We start from the raw sequence: 26,857 nt of genomic DNA on the forward strand, positions 1-26,857 counted from the left end.
AGAAAATGGTGAAAAACTCACTTCACTGTATTACTTAGTCACAGACTAAGGACTACTTCTGTATCTTTACTTTTCAAATAGTTTAGCCTGGCAAGATTCTGTCTGTAGGGAAAGGAACATAAAGAAAACTATCGAGAAATAATTCCATGTGTCTTTCCTTCTTGCCTCTTGGAGGGCTTGACACTCACTCACTTTTTCCCCTGCTGTTCCAAACAGATGACATGAGGATCACCAGGAATTCTGGGAGTTGAAGCCCACACCTATTAAAGTCATCTCGGTGGAGAAACACTGGTCTATAAGTGTGATGAGATTAGATTAGATTAGATTAGATTAGATTAGATTAGATTAGATTAGATTAGATTAGATTAGATTAGATTAGATTAGATTAGATTGCCTCTAAAGGTAAAGGTTCCCCTGCACATGCGTGCTAGTCATTTCCAACTCTAGGGGCCAGTGCTCATCTCCGTTTCAAAGCCGAAGAGCCAGCGCTTGTCCGTGGACTTCTCTGTGGTCATGTGGCCGGCATGACTAGACGCCAGAGGTGCACGGAACGCTGTTACCTTCCCACCGGAGTGGTCCCTATTTTTCTACTTGCATTTTTACGTGCTTTCGAACTGCTGGGTTGGCAGAAGCTGGGACGGGTAACAGGCGCTCACTCTGTTACGCGGCACTCGGGATTCGACCCGCCAAACTGCCGACCTTCTGATCGACAAGCTCACCGTCCTAACCCACTGAGCCACTGCGTCCCTGAGATTGTCTCTAGGATTATACATTCAGCAAACATGGAGCTGATGATGCAAATGCTATTTTCTGGCCCTTTGGGGTATAACAGAAAAAAAAGGAGTTATGATCTATGACAGAGGCCCCCAACCTTTTGGGCACCAGGGACCAGTTCCACAGAGAGAGGTTTTTCCGTGGACTGGAAGGTGTGTGGTTTTGTGTGCTGCCTGCATCCCACAGATGGGGCTTTGCCTGTTTGTGCGGAGCAGTTGCTGGCATTCCGTGGCCTGGTACCAGTCCACAGACCAGGGGTTGGGGACCCCTGATCTATGGCACATTTGTCAATCTTAGCAGCTTTAAGATGAGTGGACTTCATTTCCCAGAAATCCCCATCCAGCAAGCTAGCTGGAGAATTCTGGGAATTGAAGTCCACCCTATCTTAAAGATATCAAGACTGAGAAACACTGATCTACTGTATGGTTTTGACGATTAGATAGGCTAGATTACAGAAAGAAAAGAGCCCTGGTCTAATTTTAAAGAGAGATAATTTTACAATTGTACTTATAACTGCTGTAAAGAGAATTAGATAGCGCGCCTTTATATCTTTTTTCCTTTTCGCTTTGTCTTCTACCTATAGAGCCTTGGTGGAGCAGTGGGCTAATGCCTCCTTAAGTAACACCAGCTGCCTGCAATTAGTGCAGGTTCGAGTCCCACCAGGCTCAAGGTTGTCTCAGCCTTCCATCCTTCCGAGGTAGGTAAAATGAGGACCCAGATTTTTGGGGGCAATTAAGCTGACTTTGTAATAATGCCGCTTGGGGTGTGTGTGAAAGCCCTAATAAGCAGGCATATACATAGAATGAAGGCTACTGCTAAGCTTGTAAGCTGCCCTGAGTCTTCGGAGAAGGGCAGGATATAAATGGAATTAAAATAAAAAAATAAATAAAAATTTTCCGTTTGCACTTCAGCTTTCCCTTTTATTTCTTCCTTTTCCTATTTTCTTCCCCCTTATTCTATTTTATTTTGTATTCCTATTTACTCTTGTTTTTAAAACTTTTGATAAAATTACTTTTAAAAAAAAGCTATTATCCAATTTGGTTGGGCTGTCAGGTGGAGCAGTTAAGGGCACTTGGATGTACTGAGTTGTTTAGTTGAATATAATAAGGCATTCCTGCAGAATTGTTGTGATGGGGTGGGTGGGTGGGGTGTCTAACAGATCCTGGGAAAGTGGAGAAGGAAACAGGAATGTTACAAAAGAGACAGCTTAGCCCAGGGAAGGGGAAAGCGTGAGAATGAAAAACAGAGCAAATCTACCTTAATTTACGCTTGGTATAAGTTGAGTGGGAGAATGGCTCTGACGGATTTTCAAGATTCTGTCACATTAAACTAGTAGTAACTAGTAGATATTTTTGAGGAATCTAAGCAAGTCTTGTTTCTTGAGCTTATTAACCTCATGGGACCTGCAAAAATTGGCAGCTGGATTGAAGTGGCATCGTTTAAACATCATCATTTCATCTTCCACCCCCCCCCCTTGCGAAAGTTGCAAGTATTAGGATTCTATTTCTTTTTCTTTTAATTTTTGAATTAAATTTCTTCTTAATGAGAAGTAAGAATGAAAGTAAAGACAGTAGGAGAGTTGGGGGCCAAGGGAAAAGAAAGGGGAGTGTGAAAGAAAAAAAAATAGCAGTGACTTCCAACATTTCTTTTCGTGCAGTAAAATACGGAATAAAGTGACAATCCCAGCTTTTTTACTTTCATATGATTAGTAAATACCAATCATTTCTATCACAACAAACTAATTAAAACCAAAAGTCAAAATTTCATCCCCCCCCTCCGCCCCACCGTCTCTATACAAGAGACAGAAAAAAACTATATATGAAATTTTGACTTTGGGTTTCCAAGCAGTCTCCAAGCAGAAGCGAAACTAGAAAGATTTCTTTTCCCTTAATTAAAACAATTAACTTTGCCATCTCTGCCAGGGCTGTAATGGTCGTACGTGTGAAAAAAAATGGTCATAAGTCACTTTTTTCATTGCTGTAATATATTATTATTATTATTATTATTATTATTATTATTATTATTATTATTATTATTAATAATAATAATAATAATAATAATAATAATAATAATAATAATAATAATAATACAGTTGGAAGGGACCTTGGAGGTCATCTTATTGAACCCCCTGCTCAGGCAGGAAACCCTATACCAGGGGTAGGCAGCATGGCTGGCTCAGGAATTCTGGGAGTTGAAGTCCATGAGTCATAAAAGAGCCGAGGTTGCCTACCCCTGGCCTATACCATTTCAGACAAATGGCTGTCCAGTCTCTTCTTAAAAACTTCCAGTGTTGGAGCATTCACAGCTTCTGGAGGCAGGTTGTTCCACTGGTTAATTGTTCTGTCTGTCAGGAAATTTCTCCTTAGTTCTAGGTTGCTTCTCTCCTTGATTAGTTTCCATCCATTTCTTCTTGTCAGGTGCTTGACCCCCTCTTTTGGGGAGAAGCCCCTGAGATATTGTGACACTGCTATCATGTCCCCCCTTGTCCTTCTCTTCATTAAACTATACATACCCAATGCCAGCAGCCGTTCCTTATATGTTTTAGCCTCCAGTCCCCTAATCATCTTTGTTGCTCTTCTCTGCACTCTTTCTAGAGTCTCAACATCTTTTTTACATCATAGTGACCAAAACTGGATGCCGTATTCCAAGTGTGGCCTTACCAAGGCCTTGTAAAGTGGTATTAACACTTCATGTAATCTTGATTCTATCCCTCTGTTAACGCAGCCTAGCACTGTGTTGACAGTCTCTAAATGAACGGTCTTTAGTTGAGGACTACCTGTATATCATTTTGTAGCAGTTCTGTTTCAGAGGAAATTTAAATTTCAGTCCTTTTGAAGTACTATGATTATACCTGAACAGGGCTTCCGTGTAGCGTGCTGTTGTATGTTGGAGATAATATAAGCTATTAATACTCCAAAATGAATTAATAAAGGTAAAGATCCGGTTGCTTGCTTGCTTTTCCAAGGACAACGGAAATGATAACTTTCAGGACCCCGGCTTCGTATTTCGGGACACTGATGAATTTTTAATCCTACGTCTATTGCTTAATGTCTCTTGCTATCAGCTTTCCCCTGGGTCAGCTGATGGACAAGTGTTGTAAGGTATTTGTTAATAAAAAAAGGATAAAGGGATTTCCCTTTAGCCCTTAGGAAACACATAAGATTTTTTTTCAGCCCAATTTTCATCTCAAGTTTCTGTTTAAAGGTCATCTTGCTACTGCACAAGGAATGGGGAGCTGATTACCATATGATGTCTCAGGCTATCTACGGAGAAAGGTCTAAATGTGGGTGCATGGATCTTTCCCCCCCACCCCACCCCCCAAATTCTCCAGGATTTATTTTACCCATCTTCTGAAATCAGCAGAAGAGATTTTGTTTTAAATTAGCAGTTAGGGTAGCGGTTCTCATCCTTGGCCATGTTAAGATGCATGAACTCCAACTCCCAGAATTCCCCAGCCAGCATGGGAGTTGAAGTCCATGCATCTTAACATGGCCAAGGATGAGAAACACTGAATTAAAGTGACAAGTTCTAGGAGACAATTGAATGCATGTCAGACTTTGCCATTTCAATTCATATCTCAACATCCAGCTCGAGAATCCAAATAAAACTCCAGGCTCATTCCGTCTCCAAAAATCTTACTGTTTATTGAATACACCGCATTGTTAGGTTGAAGCAAAACCTAACTCTGAGGTTCCAACACCAATTCATAAACTTAAACAATAATAATTCTCCCAGCCAAACCCCCAACATCTTACGTAGTCCTTATAAACAAGTTATCTTTGTTATGGGAACCGTCTGCTTCAAATCCACACCTGTTCTGGTGTCCTTAAAAAGCTTTCAGGCTCTCATGGTCTTCAGCTGAATCACAGAACTTTCGTTTCTCCATCTAACCCACTTGAAAGTAACCTCTCCCTCTGTTAATCTAAAGGCAAGTTGAAACGGAGAGGCACGTAGCTGCCAAAGTTTCATCCTTGACATTCTTGTTATTTTTCCTGGCCCTAAACATTTGTTGAGATAAGCAGTAAACAAGCAAATAATTGCACACCATTTTAAGCAGCTAGTCTGGTTGTTTGGCACATTCCTCTTTCCAAGAAAAAACAGTTGTTTATCGCCAATTCAAGGGACCTACCTGCATTAGGTAGCAAAGTCAGAGTGGCATCAACAGCTGGGTTGATCATAGCTGAATATGAACTTTACTTTAGGATATTTGTCTGACTCTTCCTTTTTCCTTGTTATTTTTTCCCACAGAGGTTCTCAGGACTGAGGGTTTTTGAAAAAAAATAATAAAAAACCCTTGTGTTAAAATTGCCCTGTATCATATGGTTGGGAACTATAAACAGAGCAGAGTTAGTCGAGCTTTTCCAAGCTTTGCACTAGCCATCTGGATACTCCTGGATTCTTCCCACCAGCAATTAGACAGATGAAAATTGTTGGCTGCTCTGTGTATTTATTTAGCAATATTCAGAGCTCAGGAATGTAGATATGCAACTCTCTTACAAAGAACTGAGCAGGAAAAACTGTTCTTAGCTTTGTTGTATACCGTCCAGAGTCAATTTTGGATGGATGGATAGATGGATGGATGGATGGATAGATAGATAGATAGATAGATAGATAGATAGATAGATAGATAGATAGATAGATAGATAGATAGATGGATGGACGGACGGACGGACGGACGGACGGACGGGCGGGCGGGCGGGCGGGCGGACGGACGGACGGACAGACAGACAGACAGACAGATAGATAGATAGATAGATAGATAGACGGGCAGGCAGGCAGGCAGGCAGACATTGATAGATAGATAGACAGACAAGATAGATGATAGATAGATAGATAGATAGATAGATAGATAGATAGATAGATAGATATAGACAGACAGACAGATAGATAGACATGATAGACAAGATAGACAAGACAGACAGACAGACAGATAGACAGATAGATAGATAATGGAGAGTGATAGAGAGATAGAGGGATAATACATGGAATGAGCAAGTTGATTACACCCGAGACCAAGTTCAGATTCAGCAAATTTATAAGATCAAATGGTCACTTGTGTCTTTTCAGTTGATAGCTGCCACTTACAACTTTGACATTTTGAATTAGTACTGTGTGACACCAGAATCGAGGCAACTGTTTCCTCTCTGTTTGGTTTTGTTTTGTTTTTTTAAAAAAGGTAAATAACTTGGATTTTAAATTTGATAAATAAAAGTAAGAAATAATAATGGTTTAGGGAACTAAAAGCAAACCCAGAGACTGTGAGTTCTAGTCCTGTGTTAGACATTAAAGCTGGCTGGGTGACTATGGGCCAAACACCAGGAAACAGTGAGTTCTAGTCCCTCCTTAGGCACAAAAGCTGTCTGGATGACTTTGGGCCAATCACCATGAGGCTGTGAGTTCTAATTGTGTTTTAGGCATGAATCCAACTGGGTACCGGGGACCAAGCATGATCTCTCATCCCAACCCACTTCTCAGGCTTGTGGGTATTAGCTACGTCCACTGCCTTGAGTCACTTAACAGGCAGGATAATTGAATAAATAAACACTAAGCCATACCTTAGTCAGGCAGACACTGAAATCTGGTGTGCTGCATCTTCCCTGTGAGCACAGAGAAAAAAAAGGGTTCATCCAATAAACTGTGGATTTTTTGAACCATGTTGGAGCATGATAGGTGCACAAAGACACTGTTAAAAGACGCAAGTAAAATTTCCATTGCAAAAACTTTGCTGTGGATAGCAGCGTCACTGATACAATAGAGCCGGGGCAGGGAACCTTGGCTCTTTTATGACTTGCGGACTTCAACTCCCAGAATTCCTGGCTGGCTCAGGAATTCTAGGAGTTGAAGTCCACAAGTCCTAAAAGAGCCAAGGTTCCCCACCCCTGCAACAGAGGATGGTATTCTTGTACCAGCTGTTCCCGTTTATCATTTATGACTCCCTTTTGCTGCCACAGGCTTCTAAATATTCCTTAATTGCTTGAAATCTCAAGGTAAGCAGGTGTCTTCCAGATTTGCCATTTTTTCCCCCTGGGAGACAGGAAAGCAACCAGCTAAATCTAGCTTGCCGATCACCAGATTAAGCTTCACCCCGTTCTCTTTCTCCATGGCTTAAAGACAGTGTTAAACTTTTGGCCCTCAAACCGCATAACTGAAGTAACATATTTTATAAGGGTCACACTAAAGAGCCAAGTTGCCCCCTGGTCAATGTAAGTAAATGTTTATTAAATAAAGGATTAAAAAATATGATGCCAAGAAGGCATGGGGGTACAGAATTACACCAATTAAGCAGACCTAACGCTAAAAATGATATTTCCAGATTGGTTTTTTTTCCACAGTTTATTATTTAATGTATATAGGTATCCTTATCGTCCACTCTGTTGTGATTCAGGGTCAGCCTGCGGGTTCGGCAGTTGGGTCGGACGACTCAGAGGAGGAGGAGGGGGGTGTTGAAGACCTTGCTGAGGGGGTTGAAGATCTTGCTGATGAGAGCCCTCAGCCAGGCCCCTCCCACTTGGTCACCACGGAGACCCAGCTGTGTGAGCCTGACAGCGTGGATGAAGATGACCCACAGCTGGCCCTGTTCAAGGACGCCCGACGCAGGAGGCAGTCAATTAGGAGTAAACAGAGGAAGGCAATGGGGCTTCTCGGAAGGAGGCAGAGAGAAGCCATGCCCTGAACTCTATATAAGGGGAATGTGTGGGGAGGGCTGGTTTGCTGAAGGCAACCGCTTGGATAGTTCGTGTTTCTTAAAGCTCCTGTTTCTTGGTTCGTGTCTTGTTTGTTTTTGTAGCTATAAATTTGGCAGGCGTAATTCCAACCTCTTGCCGTTTGTAAAGGGGTTGTCCCTGCTTTTTCTGCAGGGCCGGTAGCAGGCTGGTACAGAACACACTCAAGTGGGTTAACTGTCATGGTTGAGCACATTCAGAGAGGACCATCTCTCCATCTGCTGCATCTCTCCATCTGCTGCTTAAAAGTTTGTAGAAACGTCTGACATAATAGCTGGTGGATCTTGCTTTAGTTCTGGTCAAAGAAGGACACCCTCACCTGCTCTGAGTAAGGGCATAGATGGGACTGTGGGGTTTTTGGTGCTCTCTGAGCTGGGTTGTTTTCTTGCAGACATTTCATTACCGCATTAGGTAACATCATCAGTGCTAGAAGGGAGCAGGGCTTCTGGTTTTTGCTGTCAGTTTTGTTAGGAGCGCTGTGTTTCTTGAGTTGGTAGTTCCTTGACTGAGGTATTGCTTACTTCTTGATTGTTGGTTGGGTATTAATCTTATTAATCTCTACTTGGGTGTTGTTGATTGCTGGTGAGGAAGCGTTTTGGTCTCTGTTTTGCTTTTTGCCGTTTTTGATTGTCTCTTTTGAGTGGCATGTCGATGTTGTTTGTTTCTATGTGCCTGTTGATGGCTGATACCCAACCAACAATACAGACAGGGTGGTTCAGCCAAGAGGTAGCCAAGTGGAGCAGGACTTGGGGAAAGTCCAAGTTGCAGAGGAGAGGATTTGGGTTCAGTACCATGGAGAGCAACCCTTCCATCAAATCATAGACAAATTACTCCCTCACAAACCTGAAGCGCTGATTGATATTTACAGCAAATTGGGGCTGAATGAAGTTTTGTCATCCCCAGGAGATAGACCAGATCAGGAAACCAGCTCCATAGGAAGGTTAAAACTACTTTTCTTGGCATTGTCTATAACAGGGGTCCTCAAACGTGGCCCTTTTATGACTTGTGGACTTCAACTCCTAGAATTCCTCAGCAAGCGTGCCTGGCTGAGGAATTCTGGGAGTTGAAGTCCACAAGTCATAAAAGGGCCACGTTTGAAGACCCCTGATGTATAATAACAGAATCTTATTTTCTTGGTAACAGCCTTCCTCCAGCGAATGGAGGATTTCTTCATTGGTAACCAAAGTGCTTGTGATTGGTTTTCTGCACAACCTTTTCCCAAACCTTTCTCAGTCCTGGAAACAGCACTTCCATTTGACACATTCTGGAAGTTTAGCTTTTACCTTTGATAAGTAGTTGTCAAAGTCCAGTTGATTTTTTTTTTCTTTTCCTGTAGATGCCAAATGCGTCTTGTATAAGGAATGCTGAGAGCAGAAGAGACTGAATATTCTTTGTGTAGAATAGAAGTTGATTACGTGCTACTAAATTAGTGGTGATGCTTACATAGATAGATTCTTTATTCCAGAACAGGGGTCTTCAAACTTTTCTGAGTTTGGTGGTTTTCTTGCAGAGATTTTATTACCAAACAAGGTAACATTATCAGTGCTATTATTACTACTACCAGCCAACAGTAAATAACAGTCTAATCAAAGAATTGCCAAATATACTCCCACCAACATTGACAGGGAAGCCACTAGTATTTTTCTGTCCCAGCCTACGTACCTCCTTATTACTTCACAAGGCAACCCCTAATTTAGCAGCAGAGTGGATAAATAAACCACTTTTACTGAAGTTACAGACCGTGTCCCCAAACAGAGCAGAGCACGAGGCAAAACAGGAAATACCTCACTGGTAAAATAAACAGACTATCATCTCTAGACTCAGAAGTTTTTTGCAAACCGTTGCCTCCAGCACCCAACCCCGCCCACACATTCCCTTTTTGTTACACAGCCCCCAAGGCGTGGCTTTTCACTGCTTTCTCCTTCTCCCCTGGAGTCGCCCCATTGCCTCCCTCTGACCTACTCGTGTGACCTGTCTACGTTTACATGCATCTCTGAGGTCTTCCAGCTGTGCTTCCTCTCAGTCTGACTCAGCCTCCCAGCAAAGATGGCTTTCAGCTTGACCACGAGTGGAGGGGCCAGGTTCTTCCTCACTTTGTGAGTCCTGTAGTTCATCAGAGCCTTCCTCTGACTCTGATGGCTCCCCAGGCCCCCCTCCTCCTCCTCCTCATCTGATTCCCCAGACTCAGCTGCCAGGATCACAGGATGGCACAGAATCACAACAAGTATATAGAATGAGAACTAGCACAGAATGATGTTACCTAGTTGGGTAATGAAACGTCTGCAAGAAAACCACCAAGCTCAGAGAGCACCAAAGGCCCCACAGTTCAATCCTGAGTCACAAATACAGTTAGTCCTCGACTTACGACCACAATTGAGCCCAACATTTCTGTTGCTAAGTGAGACATCTGTGAAACAATTCTCTCCCCCCCCCCCCCGTTTTACCACCTTTCCCCCCACAGCTGTTAAGTGAATCTCTGGACTTGTCAAGTTAGTAACCCTCTTGTTTGTCAGATGGTCGCAAAAGGGGATCACATGACCCCGGCTCACTGCAACCGTCCTAAGTATGAATCAGTTGCCAGGCATCTGAATTTGGATCATGTGACCATGGGGATGCTGCAATGGCCCAAAGTGTGAAAAATGGTCATAAGCCACTTTTTTTCAGTGCCGTTGTAACTTTGAACGGTCAGTAAGTGAACGGTTGTGGGCGGTGGCAGAGTGGTGATGGGCAGGGGGGCCAGGTGGGGGCAGGTTTTGGGCACCCGGTCTCTAAAAGTTTCGCCATCTGTGGACCAGACATTCCTAGTACCCGCAGCCATTCATCATACACTTTAGCTCTTTATCTTTACCTCTTTGTGTTATAAAGATAAATCTTTATCTCTTGATGTTACTTTATTACTCATACCATCAAGAGATAACCGAAGCAATCCATCTGTAGCCTTTTCAAAGCCTATTATCCTGGTCTCTGGAATGCTGTGCATTGCTGAGATGCTCAGTCCCAACATACCTTAGCACCAGCCTTTCAGTGGGAGGCTAACTTTTTTCCTTTTTTCTTTCTTTTTTTTAAAGGCTACTGTTATCCCTCATTATTTATTTCCACGGTGCACTCAATCCACTTTAATTAAGAATTAGAAGCTTCACAATTACTCACACCGCAGGAGGACAGTATGATGGACGAGGGAACTCTAGAAAATGGAGTCATTCATTTTTAATAAAGGGGAAGCATACATCACCTAGACACGGAAAAGACGAGGTAATGAGGATTGCAAGGGGGAGCTAATGGCATGCAGCAGGATCCTTCCTGGAAACAAGCTGGCTAATTTTTTAAATGTTTTTGCAAAGAGAGAGAGAGAGAGAGAGAGAGAGAGAGGGAGGGAGGGAGGGAGGGAGGGAAGGAAGGAAGGAAGGAAGGAAGGAAGGAAGGAAGGAAGGAAGGAAGGAAGGAAAAAAGGAAGGAAGGGAGGGAGGGAGGGAGGGAGGGAGGGAGACACGGAGAGATGGAGGAAGGAAGCAGGGCTTTTTTTCTCATAGAACGCTCAGAACGGAGTTCCGGCACCTTTCTTGGATGGAACCTTGTAGGGTAGGCAAGGCGGGTTGTATGACATGTGTGAGTTCCGGCACCTTTTTCTTTTACAAAAAAAGCACAGGAAGGAAGGAAGGAAGGAAGGAAGGAAGGAAGGAAGGAAGGAAGGAAGGAAGGAAGGAAAAAAGGGAGGGAGGGAGGGAGGGAGGGAGGGAGACACGGAGAGATGGAGGAAGGAAGCAGGGCTTTTTTTCTCATAGAACGCTCAGAACGGAGTTCCGGCACCTTTTTTGGATGGAACCTTGTAGGGTAGGCAAGGCGGGTTGTATGACATGTGTGAGTTCCGGCACCTTTTTCTTTTACAAAAAAAGCACAGGAAGGAAGGAAGGAAGGAAGGAAGGAAGGAAGGAAGGAAGGAAGGAAGGAAGGAAGGAAGGAAGGAAGGAAGGAAGGAAGGAAGGAAGACACGGAGAGATGGAGGAAGGAAGGAAGGAAGGAAGGAAGGAAGGAAGGAAGGAAGGAAGGAAGCTAATTCATTTGCCACGAAGGAAGGAAGGAAGGAAGGAGGGAAGGAAGGAAGGAAGGAAGGAAGGAAGGAAGGAAGGAAGGAAGGAAGGAAATTAATGCACCATATGGGTTTTCTAGCTTTGGATTCAGAATTGCAAACATGACGGAGAGCAGCATACGTCATTGTGGACTCTCAGAAATGGTGAGAAAATGATTACAAGTGGTCCGATTTACAACCATTTGTTTAGTGACTGTTCAAAGTTACAACGGCAACGGGGAAAAAAAAGTGAATTATGACCATTTTTCACTCTTACGGCGGTAGCAGCATCCCCACGGTCACGGCATCAAAATTCAGAAGCTTGGCAAGTGGCTCATATTTATGACGGTTGCACTGTCCTGGGGTCCTGGGATCCCCCTTTTGCGACCCTCTGACAAGAAAAGTCCATGGGGAAGATTGACTTAACGGTCACGTCACTACGTTAACTGCAGTGGTTGGCTGAACAAATGCGGCAAGAAAGGTCGTAAAATGAGGCAAAACTCACTCAACAACTGTCTTGCTTAGCAACAGAAATTTTGGGTTCAATTGTGGCCGTTGAGGACTACCTGCATTCTTGGAAAACCTGAGATAGTTGACGGAGGGTATAATTTGAATGAGATTATCTGGTTCAACACTAGATTAAAAGGAGATCCCATCGCTATCCTTCTACAACAGACATGTCAAACACAAGGCCCGGGGGCCAGATCCGGCCCCCGAAGTGGTTTCATGCAGCCCGCGAAGCCATCCTGGAAACAGTGAGGGAACGGCCCCCACTGCCTTGGCCCTGGCCCAGAGACCCTCCTTCTGCCAGAGACCCTCAGATCTGTCCCACTCCTGCCCAGGCCCCCATAGGCACCCTTGATGCGAAGGATGTAGAGCTGGCCACGCCCACCCAGTAGGCCATACACACTCTAGCCACGCCCACCCAGTAGGCCACGCCCACCCAGGCCACACCCACCCAGCCCCTCGAGGGCAACCGCAATGCTGATGCGGCCCTCAATGAAATTGAGTTTGACACCCCTGTTCTACAACATTGGTTCTTTTTAGCTGTATTTTTCATGCCTGATGTTTTCATCCTACAATTGTCTTATTCTGGTTTTGTATTATATCATTTAGATTATTGTAAACCACCTAGAGTTGCTTGGTAGAGAGATGGGGGGGGGGCATATAAATTTAATGAATAAAATTAGATAATAGAAGAGTAAAAGTAAAATAACAGAATGGCAGAATCAAAACATATAAGGAACAGTTGCTGGAATTGGGTATTTCTAGTTTAATGAAGAGAAGGACGAGGGGGGACATGATAGCAGTCTTCCAATATCTCAGGGGCTGCCCCAAAGAAGAAGGAGTCAATCTATTCTCCAAAGTGCCTGAAGGCAGAACAAGAAGCAACGGATGGAAACTAACCAAGGAGAGAAGCAACCTGGAACTAAGGAGAAATTTCCCAACAGTTAGAACAATTAACCAGTGGAACAACCTGCCTCCAGAGGTGGTGAATGCTCCAACACTGGAAGTTTTTAAGAAGAGACTGGACAGCCATTTGCCTGAAATGGTATAGGGCAGGGGTGTCAAACTCGCAACGTCACATAATGTGCCACGACTTGTCATGACTTTTTTGCCATTGCCAGCAATGGGGTGGGCACAGTTTCACTATGATGCATTCGGCCCGCAGGCTGGCTGTTTGACACCCCTGTTATAGGTTTTCCTGCCTGAGCAGGGGGTTGGACTTGATGAGGTCCCTTCCAACTTTATTGTTGTTGTTGTTGTAGTTGTTGTTGTAAGGGACCTTAGAGGTCATCTAGTCCAACTCCCTGCTCAGGGAGGAAACCCTATACCATTTCAGACAAATGCCTGTCCAGTCTCTTCTTTAAAATCTCCAGTATTGGAGCACCCACAGCTTCTGGAGGCAGATTGTTCCACTGGTTAATTGTTCTCACTGTTAGGAAAAGTAAACATAGAAGTGTAAAAGTGAGAGCAAAAACAAAAGCAAAAGTTAAGTGAATCTGGCTTCTCCATTGCTTGTAAGGTTGCCAAGTGTCCAAATTTTGATGCCAAGCTTGTGGGAGATGCTGCAATGGTCGTTAAGTGTGAAAAAGGTCATAGGTCCCTTTCTTTCGGTGACAAAACTTCAAACACTCATCTGCTTCCTCCTGAAGTTTCCAGATCATATTTTTAGAAGGAAAATCAAAATGCAGTTGTTAAAATTCCCTAAAGATCGCATTTTCTCCAGGTCTTTGGAAGAAGCTCACTTATCTTACATAATAGGCAGTCTTAGACAATGTGGACTTGTTCCTTACATAAATAACAAAGGTACATTTAGATAAAATATTTGCGTATCATTACTCAAGCTCTTCCAGACCCCCGCAAATTCCCCTAAGCAATCAGCAGAAGATTAAAATACTGTAAAAATAAGATTATGTTGTACCTCTAAGCATTGGTGCTAAGCATAATGATGATAGATTCTTTTGTTCTCATATCTGCTGTGTTATTTATTGGGATCTTGCTGATTTCTTGTAAAATGAGAAAAATGGAAAGCGTTGTTTTTATTTTATTACTGCTACTAATAGGGTGATTTGTCAGCAACCGTACACACAAACGCAGAGATATCACGTTTCCCCCCTTCAGTGTAAGTAGTGCTGTTCAAACTGCTGAAAGAAATAAGTAAATCAGCTTGAGATAAGATAAGGAAATTGAAATACAGCAACGTTTAGCTTATGCCACCATCAGTCACTAGATTTTTCCATTTTTTCCATTGTGGGCAAATTGTCTTTAGTCTGTCACAGGGGTCCCCAACCCTCAGTCCATGGACCAATACCGGGCTGCGGCATGCCAGCAAATGGTCCACAAAAACAAGCAAAGACCCATCCGTGGGATGCAGGCAGCACACAAAATCACACACCCTCTCCACGGAACCGGTCCCTGGTGCCCAAAAGGTTGGGGGCTTCTGGTCTATGGGACCCCAAAAATCAGAAGAAGCTCACAAAGTGATGGAGTGAACCGCAGCTCACAACAGCTTATGCCTTTTAATAAAATATATTGTACAGGTAGTCTTTGATTTACAATCTTTCATTTAGTGACTGTTTGAAGTTACAACAGCTCTGAAAAAGTAACTTATGACCATTTTTCACAGTCATATGACCATTGCAGCATTCCCATGGTCACATGATCAAAATTCGGAGGCTTGGCAACCGACTCATATTTGTGACGGTCGCAGTGTTCTCGGGATCATGTCATCCCCTTTTGTGACCTTCCGTCAAGCAAAGTCAATAGGGAAGGCAAATTCACTTAACAGGAGTGTCACTAACTTCGCAAGTCCAGTGATTCACTTAACAACTGTGGGGGAAAAGGTGGTAAAATGGGGGGAAATATTTCACAAATGTCTCACTTAGCAACAGAAAGGTTGGGCTCAGTTGTGGGTGTAAGTTGAGGACTGCCCGTATATTGAAAAAATGCTACCAGACACCTTCTGATTTGTTTTAGTTCTCTCCAGAGGTTTCTGTACCATGCTTGATTCCATACATCCACCCAATATTCTGTAGTTTATACTGTAGATACGAGTATATGGAGCTTCTCAGTAATCCAGGCCATGGTTGTCCCAAAGGTGTGAATTGAAGAAGCTTCACGGATGAGAAGCGAAACGTCTTCAAGGGTGGAAAAAAGTCCAGTTGCCTATTGAAAAAGCACCATTGGTAGATGAAGGGTAATAAATCAGTTTAATTGGAAATTCACATGTGGTCCTGGTCTTTCATGACTGACAGCTGTCTCCTAAGGTAGCTTCTAGAGTAGATGCCCTAACTAGTAAAGGAAACATGAATATACTTGTGCTAAATAAAACTCTAAAGCTTCCTCTTTCTGCTATGTATTCAAGATGGACAGTGATTAATATTTATATGTTACTTACATGTAAGGGTGTAGGTCTATACATATGTTGTATATAGTATGTTTAAATGTGTGTTATGTATGTGTACACTTTGACAGCAAGCAACTGAATTTCATTTTTAATGTGTGCTGTTGTGCCCACAGTAAAACATGACAAGGTTATCTATCTATCTGTCTGTCTGTCTGTCTGTCTATCTATCTATCTATCTATCTATCTATCTATCTATCTATCTATCTATCTATCTATATATCTATCTATCTCTATCTATCTATCTATCTATCTATCTATCTATCCATCCATCCATCCATCCATCCATCCATCCATCCATCCATCAATCTATATTGTCCAACCACATGGAAAATTAAGAAGTAAAATATAATAGATATTCTATCTGTCTGTCTGTCTGTCTATCTATCTATCTATCTATCTATCTATCTATCTATCTATCTATCTATCTATATCTGGGCTGTTGTTGCACATGTGACATCCCAGCCATTATGTGTCCAGGCAGACCATTGCTATCATTACAGTTAGCAGGAAATGCTCCACATGGCATAAGAACGATTAAGGTCGGTAACATAGCATGATGTATGTGAAAATGAGCTTTTAGTAATGTAGAGAAGATCTAGTCTACATAGGATGGGGTGAGAGAATGGCCTTGGGAGACAGGAGGAGGACACGCAACCTTGGCTGCAAGTCTTTCTCCTGTCTTCAAGGTCATTCCCATACCCCACCCCACCTGGGCTTCATCTTCTCTACATTACCAAAAAGCTTCATGTAGATCAGTGGTCTTCAAACATGGCCCTTTTATGACTTGTGGACTTCATCTCCCAGAATTCCTCAGCCAGTGTGCCTGGCTGAGGAATTCTGGGAGGTGAAGTCCACAAATCATAAAAAGGCCAAGTTTGAAGAGCCCTGATGTAGATGTACTCAGTGTTGGTGAAGACTCTTGAGAGTCCCTTGGACAGCAAGGAGATCCAATCAGTCGATCCTGAAGGAAAACAACCCTGGCTGTTCTTCGGAAGGGCAGATGTTGAAGCTGAAGCTCAAATACTTTGGCTACCATTGAATGAGAAGAGAGGAGTCATTGGAGAAGACCCCGATGTTGGGAAAGATGGAAGTCAAAAGGAGAAGGGGACGGCAAAGGATGAGATGATTAGTTGAGTCAATGAACATGAATTTGGGCAAATTCCAGGAGACAGTGGAGGACAGAGGGACCTGGAATCTATGGTCTATGGGGTCAGGAAGAGTCAGACATGACTTAGTGATTGAGCAACAACAACAAAGATGTACTCAAAGAAGAAGGAACAACTCACCAATGAACGATATTAGAAGAAAAGGTTCATCCACAACCCATCCTAGAAGAGAATCTAAAGTATCTAGCTTATATGGTGATTGCCTGCAAGAGGGATTCGTAATTCCTGTTTGTCTTTGTTTTCCAGCTGGTGGGATTCGTGTACGCCTGTTACGTTGTCAGTGTTTTTACAGAAGAAGAAGACAGTTGTGAGTATTTGCCGTCAGAGATTGCCGTCAGTGTCTATTGATTAAATGGCTTTCTTTTCAATGCTTAGTGGACTGAAGCTGAAGATGTTGGCACACGAGAACAGATATTGTTACCAATAGGGAACAAATTGGTTCAACTGACATTTCAAGGCAACGTTATGTGTTCAGGTTTTTTTTTTTAAAAAAAAATAATGAACTGAAACGAAAGGACGATGCCTTTCTAATCAAGTTGTTCTCCCTGTCTATGGAGATTCTCAGCCATCCAGATTACGGTTGTCCCAAGGATGCTTTTTCAAAGGGCAACTGGACTAATGGCCAGAGATGACTGCAAGGAGTAGAAGTCCTTCCATCCTCCACCATTCAGTCAGAACTGAAGAAGCTTCTTGGATGAGAAGCAACGTGTCTTCAAGGAAAAATAAAGTCCAGTTGCCTTTTGAGAAAGCACCGTTGGGACAAGTTGTTCTCCAGTGAAAATGTTCACAGAAAGGCAGCCTTTGGGGAAATAATCCACAAAACACATTGTACTGGGGAAAACTATTTGCAGAAAATGTGGTTGTTTAGCACAGCGTTTTCCAACCTTAGGAACTTGAAGATGCGTGGACTTCAACTCCCAGAATTCCCCAGCCAGCATAGCTGGCTGGGGAATTCTGGGAGTTGAAGTCCACGCATCTTCAAGTTCCTAAGGTTGGAAAACGCTGGTTTAGCAGAATGGCCTTTAGATGTCAGCTGCTGGGTCATTTTTTTTAAGTCTTCAGGACACCTTATCATATAGGTAAACAAAGCAAAAAGAAAATAATGAAAGGACAGGAAGAAATCAGGATGAAGTTCAAGCTTTTCTTCCCTCTTTTTCACAAAAACTCTTCAAAGAATTCCCTGATATTACGCAGATGTGCAAGTGGCCATCGCACACTGTTTTTAACATGAACATTAACAGTCAAGGTTGGATTTAACCTACCTATAATGTAGCTCCTTCCTTCCTTCCTTCTTCCTTCCTTCCTTCCTTCCTTCCTTCCTTCCTTGGTAGAGGAATTGTAGGAGACTGCATATGGAGGAAGAATACATTCATAGGCAAGTAGAGCAATCCAATGATGCATCAAAGAACAATCTGTCAGAAGATATCAGGAAAATAATAAAAAGGAAAGAGGAAAGAAGAAAGGAAGATGGGAGAAAGGGATGGAGAGGGGAGAGGGAAGGAAGGAAGGAAGGAAGGAAGGAAGGAAGGAAGGAAGGAAGGAAGGAAGGAAGGAAGGAAGGAAGATGAAAGGCAGGGAGAGAGGGAAGGAGGAACGGAGGGAGGGAGAAAAGGAAGGAAGGAAGGAAGGAAGGAAGGGAGAGAAGGAAGGAGGAAGGAAGGGAGGGAGAAAAGGGAGGAAGGAAGATGGGGAGGGAGGAAGGGAGGGAGGAAGATAGAAGGAGGGAGGGAGCAAAGAAGGAAGGAAGGAAGGAAGGAAGGAAAGATGAAAGGCAGGGAGAGAGGGAAGGAGGAAGGAAGGGAGGGAGAAAAGGGAGGAAGGGAGGAAGGAAGATGGGGAGGGAGGGAAGGAGGGAAGGAGGGAGGAAGGAAGATGGGAGGGAAGGAGCGAGGGAGGGAGCAAGGGAGGAAGGAAGGAAGGAAGGAAGGAAGGAAGGAAGGAAGGAAGGAAGGAAGGAAGGAAGGTCAGCCAACTTGAAATCTTGGTTTTGATTTTTTACATCAGAGTTTAGGCTTGGAAGGGGAAAAAAAAACTTCGAACCTGGGTCACTTTCTCAGAGACTCTGGAATTGCTGCTTAAAAATATATTGGCTGGCTGAGGAGATAATGGCATTAGATCACTAATCTTCCCCTAAACAATGCATTAACTTCAATTGCTCGGTGGGTTTATTTTCTTCCAGTAGATCAGCGAATGAAAATTATAAAACTGGGATTAGGGTTTAGTATGTCAATTGCCTTTCAGAATTGCCTAAGAAATGTGTTCTTTATTGATCCAAACCGCAGTAGAGCTGACCTCTGGCTTTCTAGGGCTTTCAATTAATTGCTTGCATTGTTTTCACCCTCTTTTCTTGAGCCAAGATAAATAATGGTAACCAGAAACTCTGAAAGCAAATTGCATTGCCTTTCATGTGCCCAAAATGATTTATCGGCCAGTTGGAGACAAGTACCGTTTCTGAAAAGAGATGTCTCAACTTATGAAGACATTAGTGTTTGGACCTGCGGAGGCAAATACTTTTTGAAAAACTTTCTTTTTCTTTTCTTTTCTTTTTGTAATTTAAAGCATCCCCAGGGTCACATGAGCAAAATTTAGATATTTAGTAACTGGTTCATACTTATGACGGTTGTGGTGTCCCGAGGTTACGTGATCCCCTTTTGCGATCTTCTGAGAAGCAAAGTCTTTGGGGGAGGGAGACAGATTCACTTAACGACCGGGTGACTAGCTTAACAACTGCAGCGATTCACTTAGCAATTGTGGCAAGAAAGGTCGTAAAATGGAGGGCAAAGCTCACTTCACAAATGTCTCACTTAACGACTGAAACCTTGGGCTCCATTCTGGCCATAAGTCGAGGACCACCTATACAAAAAATAAACCTCTAGGAGGCAAGAATGATTACACACTGTTAAAATTAGTGAAAAGTGTGTTGAAAGATTTAGAAGGCATACATTTTAATGTCAATATCTACAATCATACATTTTTATACAGATGGCTGCTTGCAAAAAATATTTTTCCATGGGAATGTCGCTTCGTACATTAATTTTGCAAAGATATGCAGGTAATCCTCTACTTGCAACCATTCGTTTAACAGCGGTTGGAAGTTAGAACAGCACTAAAAAAAATGACTTACAACCAGCCCTCGCACTACAACCATCGCAGCATCCCACAGTCCCATGAGAGTTGTGTGCTTGGCAACTGGCCTGTATTTACCACAGGCAACATCCCAAGGCCACACAATCCCCATTGGCGACTTTCCCAGTTGGCTTCCAAAGTCAATGCGGGAATTCGATTCGCTTAACAATGGGAACTCAACAACTGGAGATGTTTCCTTACCAGCTATGTGGCATCATCAATGCCAGGGACTTACTGACTGTTTGCGTAAAGACTACGGATAGTCCTCAGCTTACATCCATTCATTTAGTGAAGGCCGAAAAAAGTGACTGAAGGCCATTTTTCACACTTACAACCATTGCATCCCCAAAATTCAGATGCTTGGCAACTGCTTCACATCTGTGACGGCTGCAGCGTCCCCGGGGGGGTCATGTGATCCTCTCTGACACCTTTCTGATGAGCAAAGTCCACAGGGAAGCCAGACTCACTTAACAACCGAGTTACTAACTTTACAACTGCAGTGATTCACTTAACAACTGTGACGAGAAAGGTCGCAAAATGGAACGAAGCTCACTTAACAACCGTCTCACCTGGTAACAGAAATTTCGGGCTAAATGGTGGTGGCAGATCGAGGATTACCATCCACCCTCATGAACATTTAGAAGGGATCCTGAGGGCAATTTGAGATTTACCCAGCACCATACTCATTTGTTGGCTGTCCTTCTGCAAGTTAACCAATAGAGCCAGGAGGCCAATTTAAGCAGGTTTTCTCTTTCTTCCGTTCTCATCTCTTTGTCTGTTGACTCCTCTCTTGTCCACTTGCTCATTTAACACACGGGACGGCATTTTGGAAAGCCAGCGGCATGGGACAGGAAGCAGAGTTGGGAAGAGAAGAAGGCATCCATGTTGGAGGGGGGGGAAATATCTGTATTTCTCAATAACTTCAAACAGAAAGCAATGATGCAGTGGTGATTTATCAAGAAACCCACAGCTAATTTCAAGCCGTTTCCTCTGCTGTCATCTTGCAAGGTGCCAAGTCCCCAGTGCCAAGCCCGGTAATTAATACTTAAAAGCCACCGATATTTCAGTCTCGGAATGACATGGATTTCCGTTGACCAGAACTAATTGGTGGTGCTTGTTTTCCCTGCAATTCTTTGAAATTGTTCCTTTGACATGAATCGGGAGAGACAAGAGAGGCACCCTGTGAGGTGATGTCAACCCCACAAGATGGGCCGACACCAGGAAATCCACAAGGAGACTACTTTTATTGAGATGGGCTGTTAACAGTATCTTATGAATAGAATAGAATAGAATAGAATAGAATAGAATAGAATAGAATAGAATAGAATAGAATAGAATAGAATAGAATAGAATAGAATTACAGAACAGAATAGAAATAGAGAATAGAATAGAATAGAATAGAATAGAATAGAATAGAATAGAATAGAATAGAATAGAATAGAATAGAATAGAATAGAATAGAATAGAATAGAATAGAATAGGAATTACAGAATAGAATAGAAATAGAGAATAGAATAGAATAGAACAGAATAGAATTACAGAATAGAATAGAATAGAATAGAATAGAATAGAATAGAATAGAATAGAATAGAATAGAATAGAATCTGGAAGGGACCTTGGAGGTCATTTAGTCCAACCCCCTGCTCGAGCAGGAGAACCTGTACCATCTCAGACAATGACTGTCCAGTCTCTTCTTAAAAATCTCCAGTGATGGAGCACCCACAATTTCTGGAGGCAAGCTGTTCCACTGGTTTATTGTCCTCACTGTCAGGAAGTTTCTCCTTAATTCCAGGTTGCTTCTCTCTTTGATCAGTTTCCAACCATTGTTTCTCGTCCTTCCCTCTGGTGCTTTGGTGAATAACATGACCCCCCCTCTTTCTTGTGGCAGCCCCTCAAATACTGGAATACTGCTATCATCTCTTTCCTATTTCTTCTTTTCTTTAAACTAGCCAAACCCAAGTCCTGTAGCCGTTCTTCATATGTTTTAGTCTCCAGGCCTTTGATGAGTCTAAACCCTCTGGAGAAAAAGTAGCATATAACTCTTAATAGGTGGTAAATGTCTATGGAGATTCTCAGTCATCCGGGCGATGGTTCTCCCAAAGGTGCTTTTTTCAAAAGGCAGCTGGATTTTCTTTGTTTTTCCTTGAAGACGTTTTGCTTCTCATCCAAGAAGCTTCTTCAAACAAGCTACCTTTTGTAAAAGCTCCTTTGGGTCTAATAGGTGGTAGTAATTCTGTATTCCCAAAATGCATAACTTGATTGGAACAATAATAATTTCAACAACATAGGTCAGGGGTAGGCAACCTTGGCTCTTTTTTGACTCGTGGACTTCAGCTCCCAGAATTCCTGAGCCAGCATGGCTCAGCTTGGAAACCTCTCCCTTTCCCCTCAGCATGGCTGGCTCAGGAATTCTGGGAGTTGAAGTCCACGAGTCATAAAAGAGCCAAGGTTTCCTACTCCTGATATAGGTCATCTCTAACTTGCAACCATTTGTTCAGTAAATGTTTGAAGATATAATGGCACCGAAAAAAGTGACTTATGACTGGTTCTCGCACTTAATGACCGTCATAGCATCCCCACAGTCACATGATCAAAATATGGGTGCTTGGCCCCTGGCATATATATTTATAACAGTTGCAATATCCCAGGGTCAAGGGATCACTGTTTGTGACTTTCCCAACCAGATTCCAACAAGCAAAGTGAATGAAGGTCACCAGATTTGCCTAATGACTGAGGGATTCACTTAACGGCGGTGATTCCCTTAACAAACAAATGTGGTAAAAGGGGTCATAAAATTGGGTGTGACTCACTTGGGCAACAGAAATTCTGGCCCCAGCTGACAAAATAGTCCCCATTGATTTCTTAAAATGAAAAACAGCATCTGAGGATTTTCCAACCAATTGGAAATCCCAAATCCCTCCCTGCTTTTTCTGGAGGCAACTGGACTTTCTTGTTTTTCTTTGAAGACATTTCGCTTCTCATCCAAGAAGCTTCTCCAGATCTTGACTGGATGATGGGGAATAGAAGTATTTGTACTCCTTGCAGACAGCTGGTCATTTGCATCCTTTTAGAGGGTCGTTGAGGCCACCTAGAAGTTCTTTTGTGTCTCCATGGTCACCTGAGTGGTGCAAATGGGTGTGGAGCCTTCTTGGAACCGCTGAAAGGACCATGTTTTGGCCTGGAGATAGATGATGTCATACCCCTCCCCCTCTGTTGAAAGAGGGCTGTTCAATTTTGACCTAGATGGCCTCTTTGACCCCTCTTTCAAACCAGCGGTCCTCTCTGTCCAAAATGTGGACTTTGCTGTCTTCGAAAGAATGTCTTTTTTTCTTTTAAATGCGGATGGACTGCTGAATCTTGTCCTAAGGTGTTTGTTCTCCTATGTTGTGTCCTGAGGTTATGAAATGGTTGTTTTGTTTCCCCTTGCTGTCTGCAAGGAGCATAAATCCTTCCATTCCCCACCATCCAGTCAGAGCTGAAGAAGCTTCTTGGATGGGAAGCGAAGAAGAACAAAGAAAAAGAAGAAGATACAGTTGCCTCATGAAAAAGCATCTTGGGGACAATTATCACCTGGATGACTGAGAATCTCCATAGACAAATGAATTGGATAAAGAGCAGGACAAGAAGCAACAGATGGAAACTAATCAACGAGAGAACAACCTAGAACTAAAGAGGAATGTCCTGACAGTGAGAACAATTAATCAGTGGAACAACCTGCCTCCAGAACACTGGACGGATCATCAGATCGTACCCATCCATACATGACTAGCAGTTACCAAAGTCCCACAGAACTCCAGCATTCAATTGGACATTTGGACATGTAAATTGTACATTTACAGAGCAGTGTTCCAGTATCTCAGGGGCTGCCCCAAAGAAGAGGGAGTCAAGCTATTCTCCAAAGCCCCTGAAGGCAGGACAAGAAGCAACGGATGGAAACTAATCAAGGAGAGAAGCAACCTAGAACTAAGGAGAAATTTCCTGACAGTGAGAACAATTAACCAGTGGAACAACCTGCCTCCAGAAGCGGTGAATGCTCCAACACTGGAAGTTTTTAAGAAGAGACTGGACAGCCATTTGTCTGAAATGGTATAGGGTCTCCTGTCTGAGAAGAGGGTTGGACTAGAAGACCTCCAAGGTCCCTTCCATTCCTTTCACTCTGTTAGTTAAACAGGTTGAGTAGCATCCTATGGCTGAAGCCTGTATCTGCAGTGTTTCATTTTATAGAAGCAGATACTGTTCGCTTGTAAACAATCTGGGAAAACTCCTAGCACTGTCGTGTTCTAATTTTAAAAATATGTAGAGCCATTAAGCATGTGTTTAATTCACCTGCTGAAATCAACGGGGCATTTTGCATGCTTAGATGATGAGTTTATGCCTTTATTTTATTTTGCACCTTTGTTTTCATTTTCTTTTTTTGTGTTACGCTCATGTCTTTGCATCCTCTTATGTCCCGTCCTCCTCACCTTCCTCTCGTTATGTTTCAGTTGTTCCATTGTTATTGCTTGTGTTGTGGATTTTTTTTCTTTCTTTCAGTTGATTTCATTGGTGGATTTGACCCATTCCCTCTCTACCATGTTAACGAAAAGCCTTCCAATCTTTTGTTCAAGCAGACCTATCTGTAAGTATGCTGTAGCGAGGCTCCGATGCACTTTTCTTGGTGATTCTTGAAATAAATCAAAGAATTTTATTAGAGGTGACTACAGGATGTGATTTTTAAAAAATGCCAAAATGGCTTCCACAACGGTACAATCCAAATTCCCCAAAGATACACAGAAAATGGGTGGAGCTTGGATCTGTCTAGCTGTTTCTCTTTCTATATGTGTCTGTCTATATCTGCCTCTCTTTCTATATGTGCCTATCTATCTCTATCTCTATCTATCTGTCTGTCTGTCTGTCTGTCTGTCTATCCATCCATCCACCCAATTACCCATCTATCTATCTATCTATCTATCTATCTATCTATCTATCTATCTATCTATCTATCATCTATCTATCTATCTATCTATCTATCTATCTATCTATCTATCTATCTATCTATCTATCCATCCATCCACCCACCCACCCACCCAATTACCCACCCACCTATCTATCTATCTATCTATCTATCTATCTATCTATCTATCTATCTATCTATCTATCTATCTATCTATCTATCTATCTATCTATCTATCCATCCATCCATCCACCCAATTACCCACCCACCCACCCACCCACCCACCCATCCATCCATCCATCTATCTATCTATCTATCTATCTATCTATCTATCTATCTATCTATCTATCTATCTATCATCCATCTATCACATTTTTTATGGGTAGAGCTTGGACTGACTCTTGTGGCTGCTATCTTGGCTTCCGCCCAAGGCCACCTCTGAATGTTATGATCATAAAGATTCCCTAGCTGATTTTGTTGGTTTTGCCAATTTTTCTGACCTTGAAAATCCTGCACAGACCAAGAAATTGGATTAGATTTTTCCCCCTGATCTGTGATTCTAACCATTCACCTGCTATTGTGCCTGAGAAAAAGCTTGCAGATTCATTTTAATTTTGCCTTACCAACATCAAAGTAGCTAAGGGAAACATTGGTAGGTTTCATAGATTCTCTCACCCACTCAAATGAAAGTTAATAAATAAATAAAAATCAGTAAATCATGGTCATGGATGCACTGTAAGAATGTGATAAGTGAGATGCATAATGGGTAAAAGATATAGAGTCAGTTTGGTGTAGGGGTGAATGTGCTGGTTTAAAACCAGGAGACGGTGAGTTCTAGTCCTGCCTTAGGCATGAAAGTCAGCTGGGTGACTTTGGACCAATCGCCAGGAGATGGTGAGTTTTAGTCCTCCGTAGACATGAGAGCTGGTCAGATGACTTTGGACAAATCAGCAGGAGACAGTGAATTCTAGTCCTGCCTTAGCTGTTAAAGTCAGATGTTGGGCCCACTCACTCATTCTCAGCCCAGCCTGCTTCACAGGGTTCTTGTGGGGAAAAGAGGAGGAGGAAGTAATTTATAAAGTAATAAAGGCAGGATAAAGATATAATAAATAAAAATAAAAATACGTCTAGAATACTGAAAAAAAGAAAAAAATAGGCAAAAACATGATTCATAATGCTGCTTGTTCTCTTTGCAATACAGTATAAGAAGGGAGAAATCACCATCCAAATTTTTAGGTAAAGGTGAAGGTAAAGGTTCCCCCGCACATGCATGCTAGTCGTTTCCAACTCTAGGGGTCGGTGCTCATCTCCGTTTCAAAGCCGAAGAGCCAGCGCTTGTCCGAGGACGTCTCCGTGGTCATGTGGCCGGCATGACTAGACGCCAAAAGCACACGGAACACTGTTACCTTCCCACCAGAGTGGTCCCTATTTTTCTACCTGCATTTTTACGTGCTTCCGAACTGCTAGGTTGGCAGAAGCTGGGACGAGTAACAGGCGCTCACTCTGTTACGCGGCACTCGGGATTCGACCCGCCAAACTGCCGACCTTCTGATCGACAAGCTCAGCGTCCTAACCCACTGAGCCACCACGTCCCTTTCCAAATTTTTAGGGACCCTATTAATACTGCTGGGGTAATTTATTAATCTAATGAATAAAGAAATAAGGGAGAATGCTGGATATTGCTGTAACCCAGCGCCGCCCCAGCCCCCTCCCGGTTCTGAATTAGCTGGGTGGAATGCAAAGCCAGTCAGCCTTTTGGCACTTGAACTACATTCCTGTTGCATTCCCTGAGCCCTGCACTTAATGCAGGAGAGAATGAACAGGGTGAGCTAATTTGACAGAGCTTAAGCAGTGTGGGATTTGGAGAAAGAAGAAAGGAAAGGAAGGGGAGGGGAGGGAGGGAGGAAGGAAAGGAAGGAAAGCAGGAAGGAAGGAAAGAAGGAAGGAAGGGAGGAAGGGAGATCTAGTGCAGGGTTCCCCAAGCTGGTGAACATTGGTTTATCCTAGTGGGAGGTGTGGCGGGGGGTGGGGTGGGGTGGGAAAGGAGATAAATACTCTTTTGAGTTTCAGGATTGAATACCTTCCAAATTGCTCCTCGTTTGGATGGATGCAGCCGGAGATTAAACATTGATTTCTCATGCGGTGGGTTTTTGCAAAGTG

The 26,857-nt window shown here is 42.9% G+C and overlaps 1 protein-coding gene across 1 annotated transcript in view; it reads left to right on the forward strand.

The window, feature by feature from the left end:
* Positions 1-24,459, forward strand: part of NKAIN4 (sodium/potassium transporting ATPase interacting 4) — a 113,423-nt gene extending 88,964 nt beyond the window's left edge. Inside the window, exons 5-6 of the mRNA XM_083361002.1 lie at positions 16,885-16,945; positions 24,298-24,459. Coding sequence (XP_083217128.1) covers positions 16,885-16,945; positions 24,298-24,386 — 150 coding nt within the window. The 3' untranslated portion in view covers positions 24,387-24,459. The remainder of the gene's footprint in view (positions 1-16,884; positions 16,946-24,297) is intronic.
* Positions 24,460-26,857: the final 2,398 nt, after the last annotated feature.

This window comes from Vipera ursinii (genome assembly GCF_947247035.1).
Source record: "Vipera ursinii genome assembly, chromosome: 3".
Lineage (NCBI taxonomy): Eukaryota > Metazoa > Chordata > Lepidosauria > Squamata > Viperidae > Vipera > Vipera ursinii.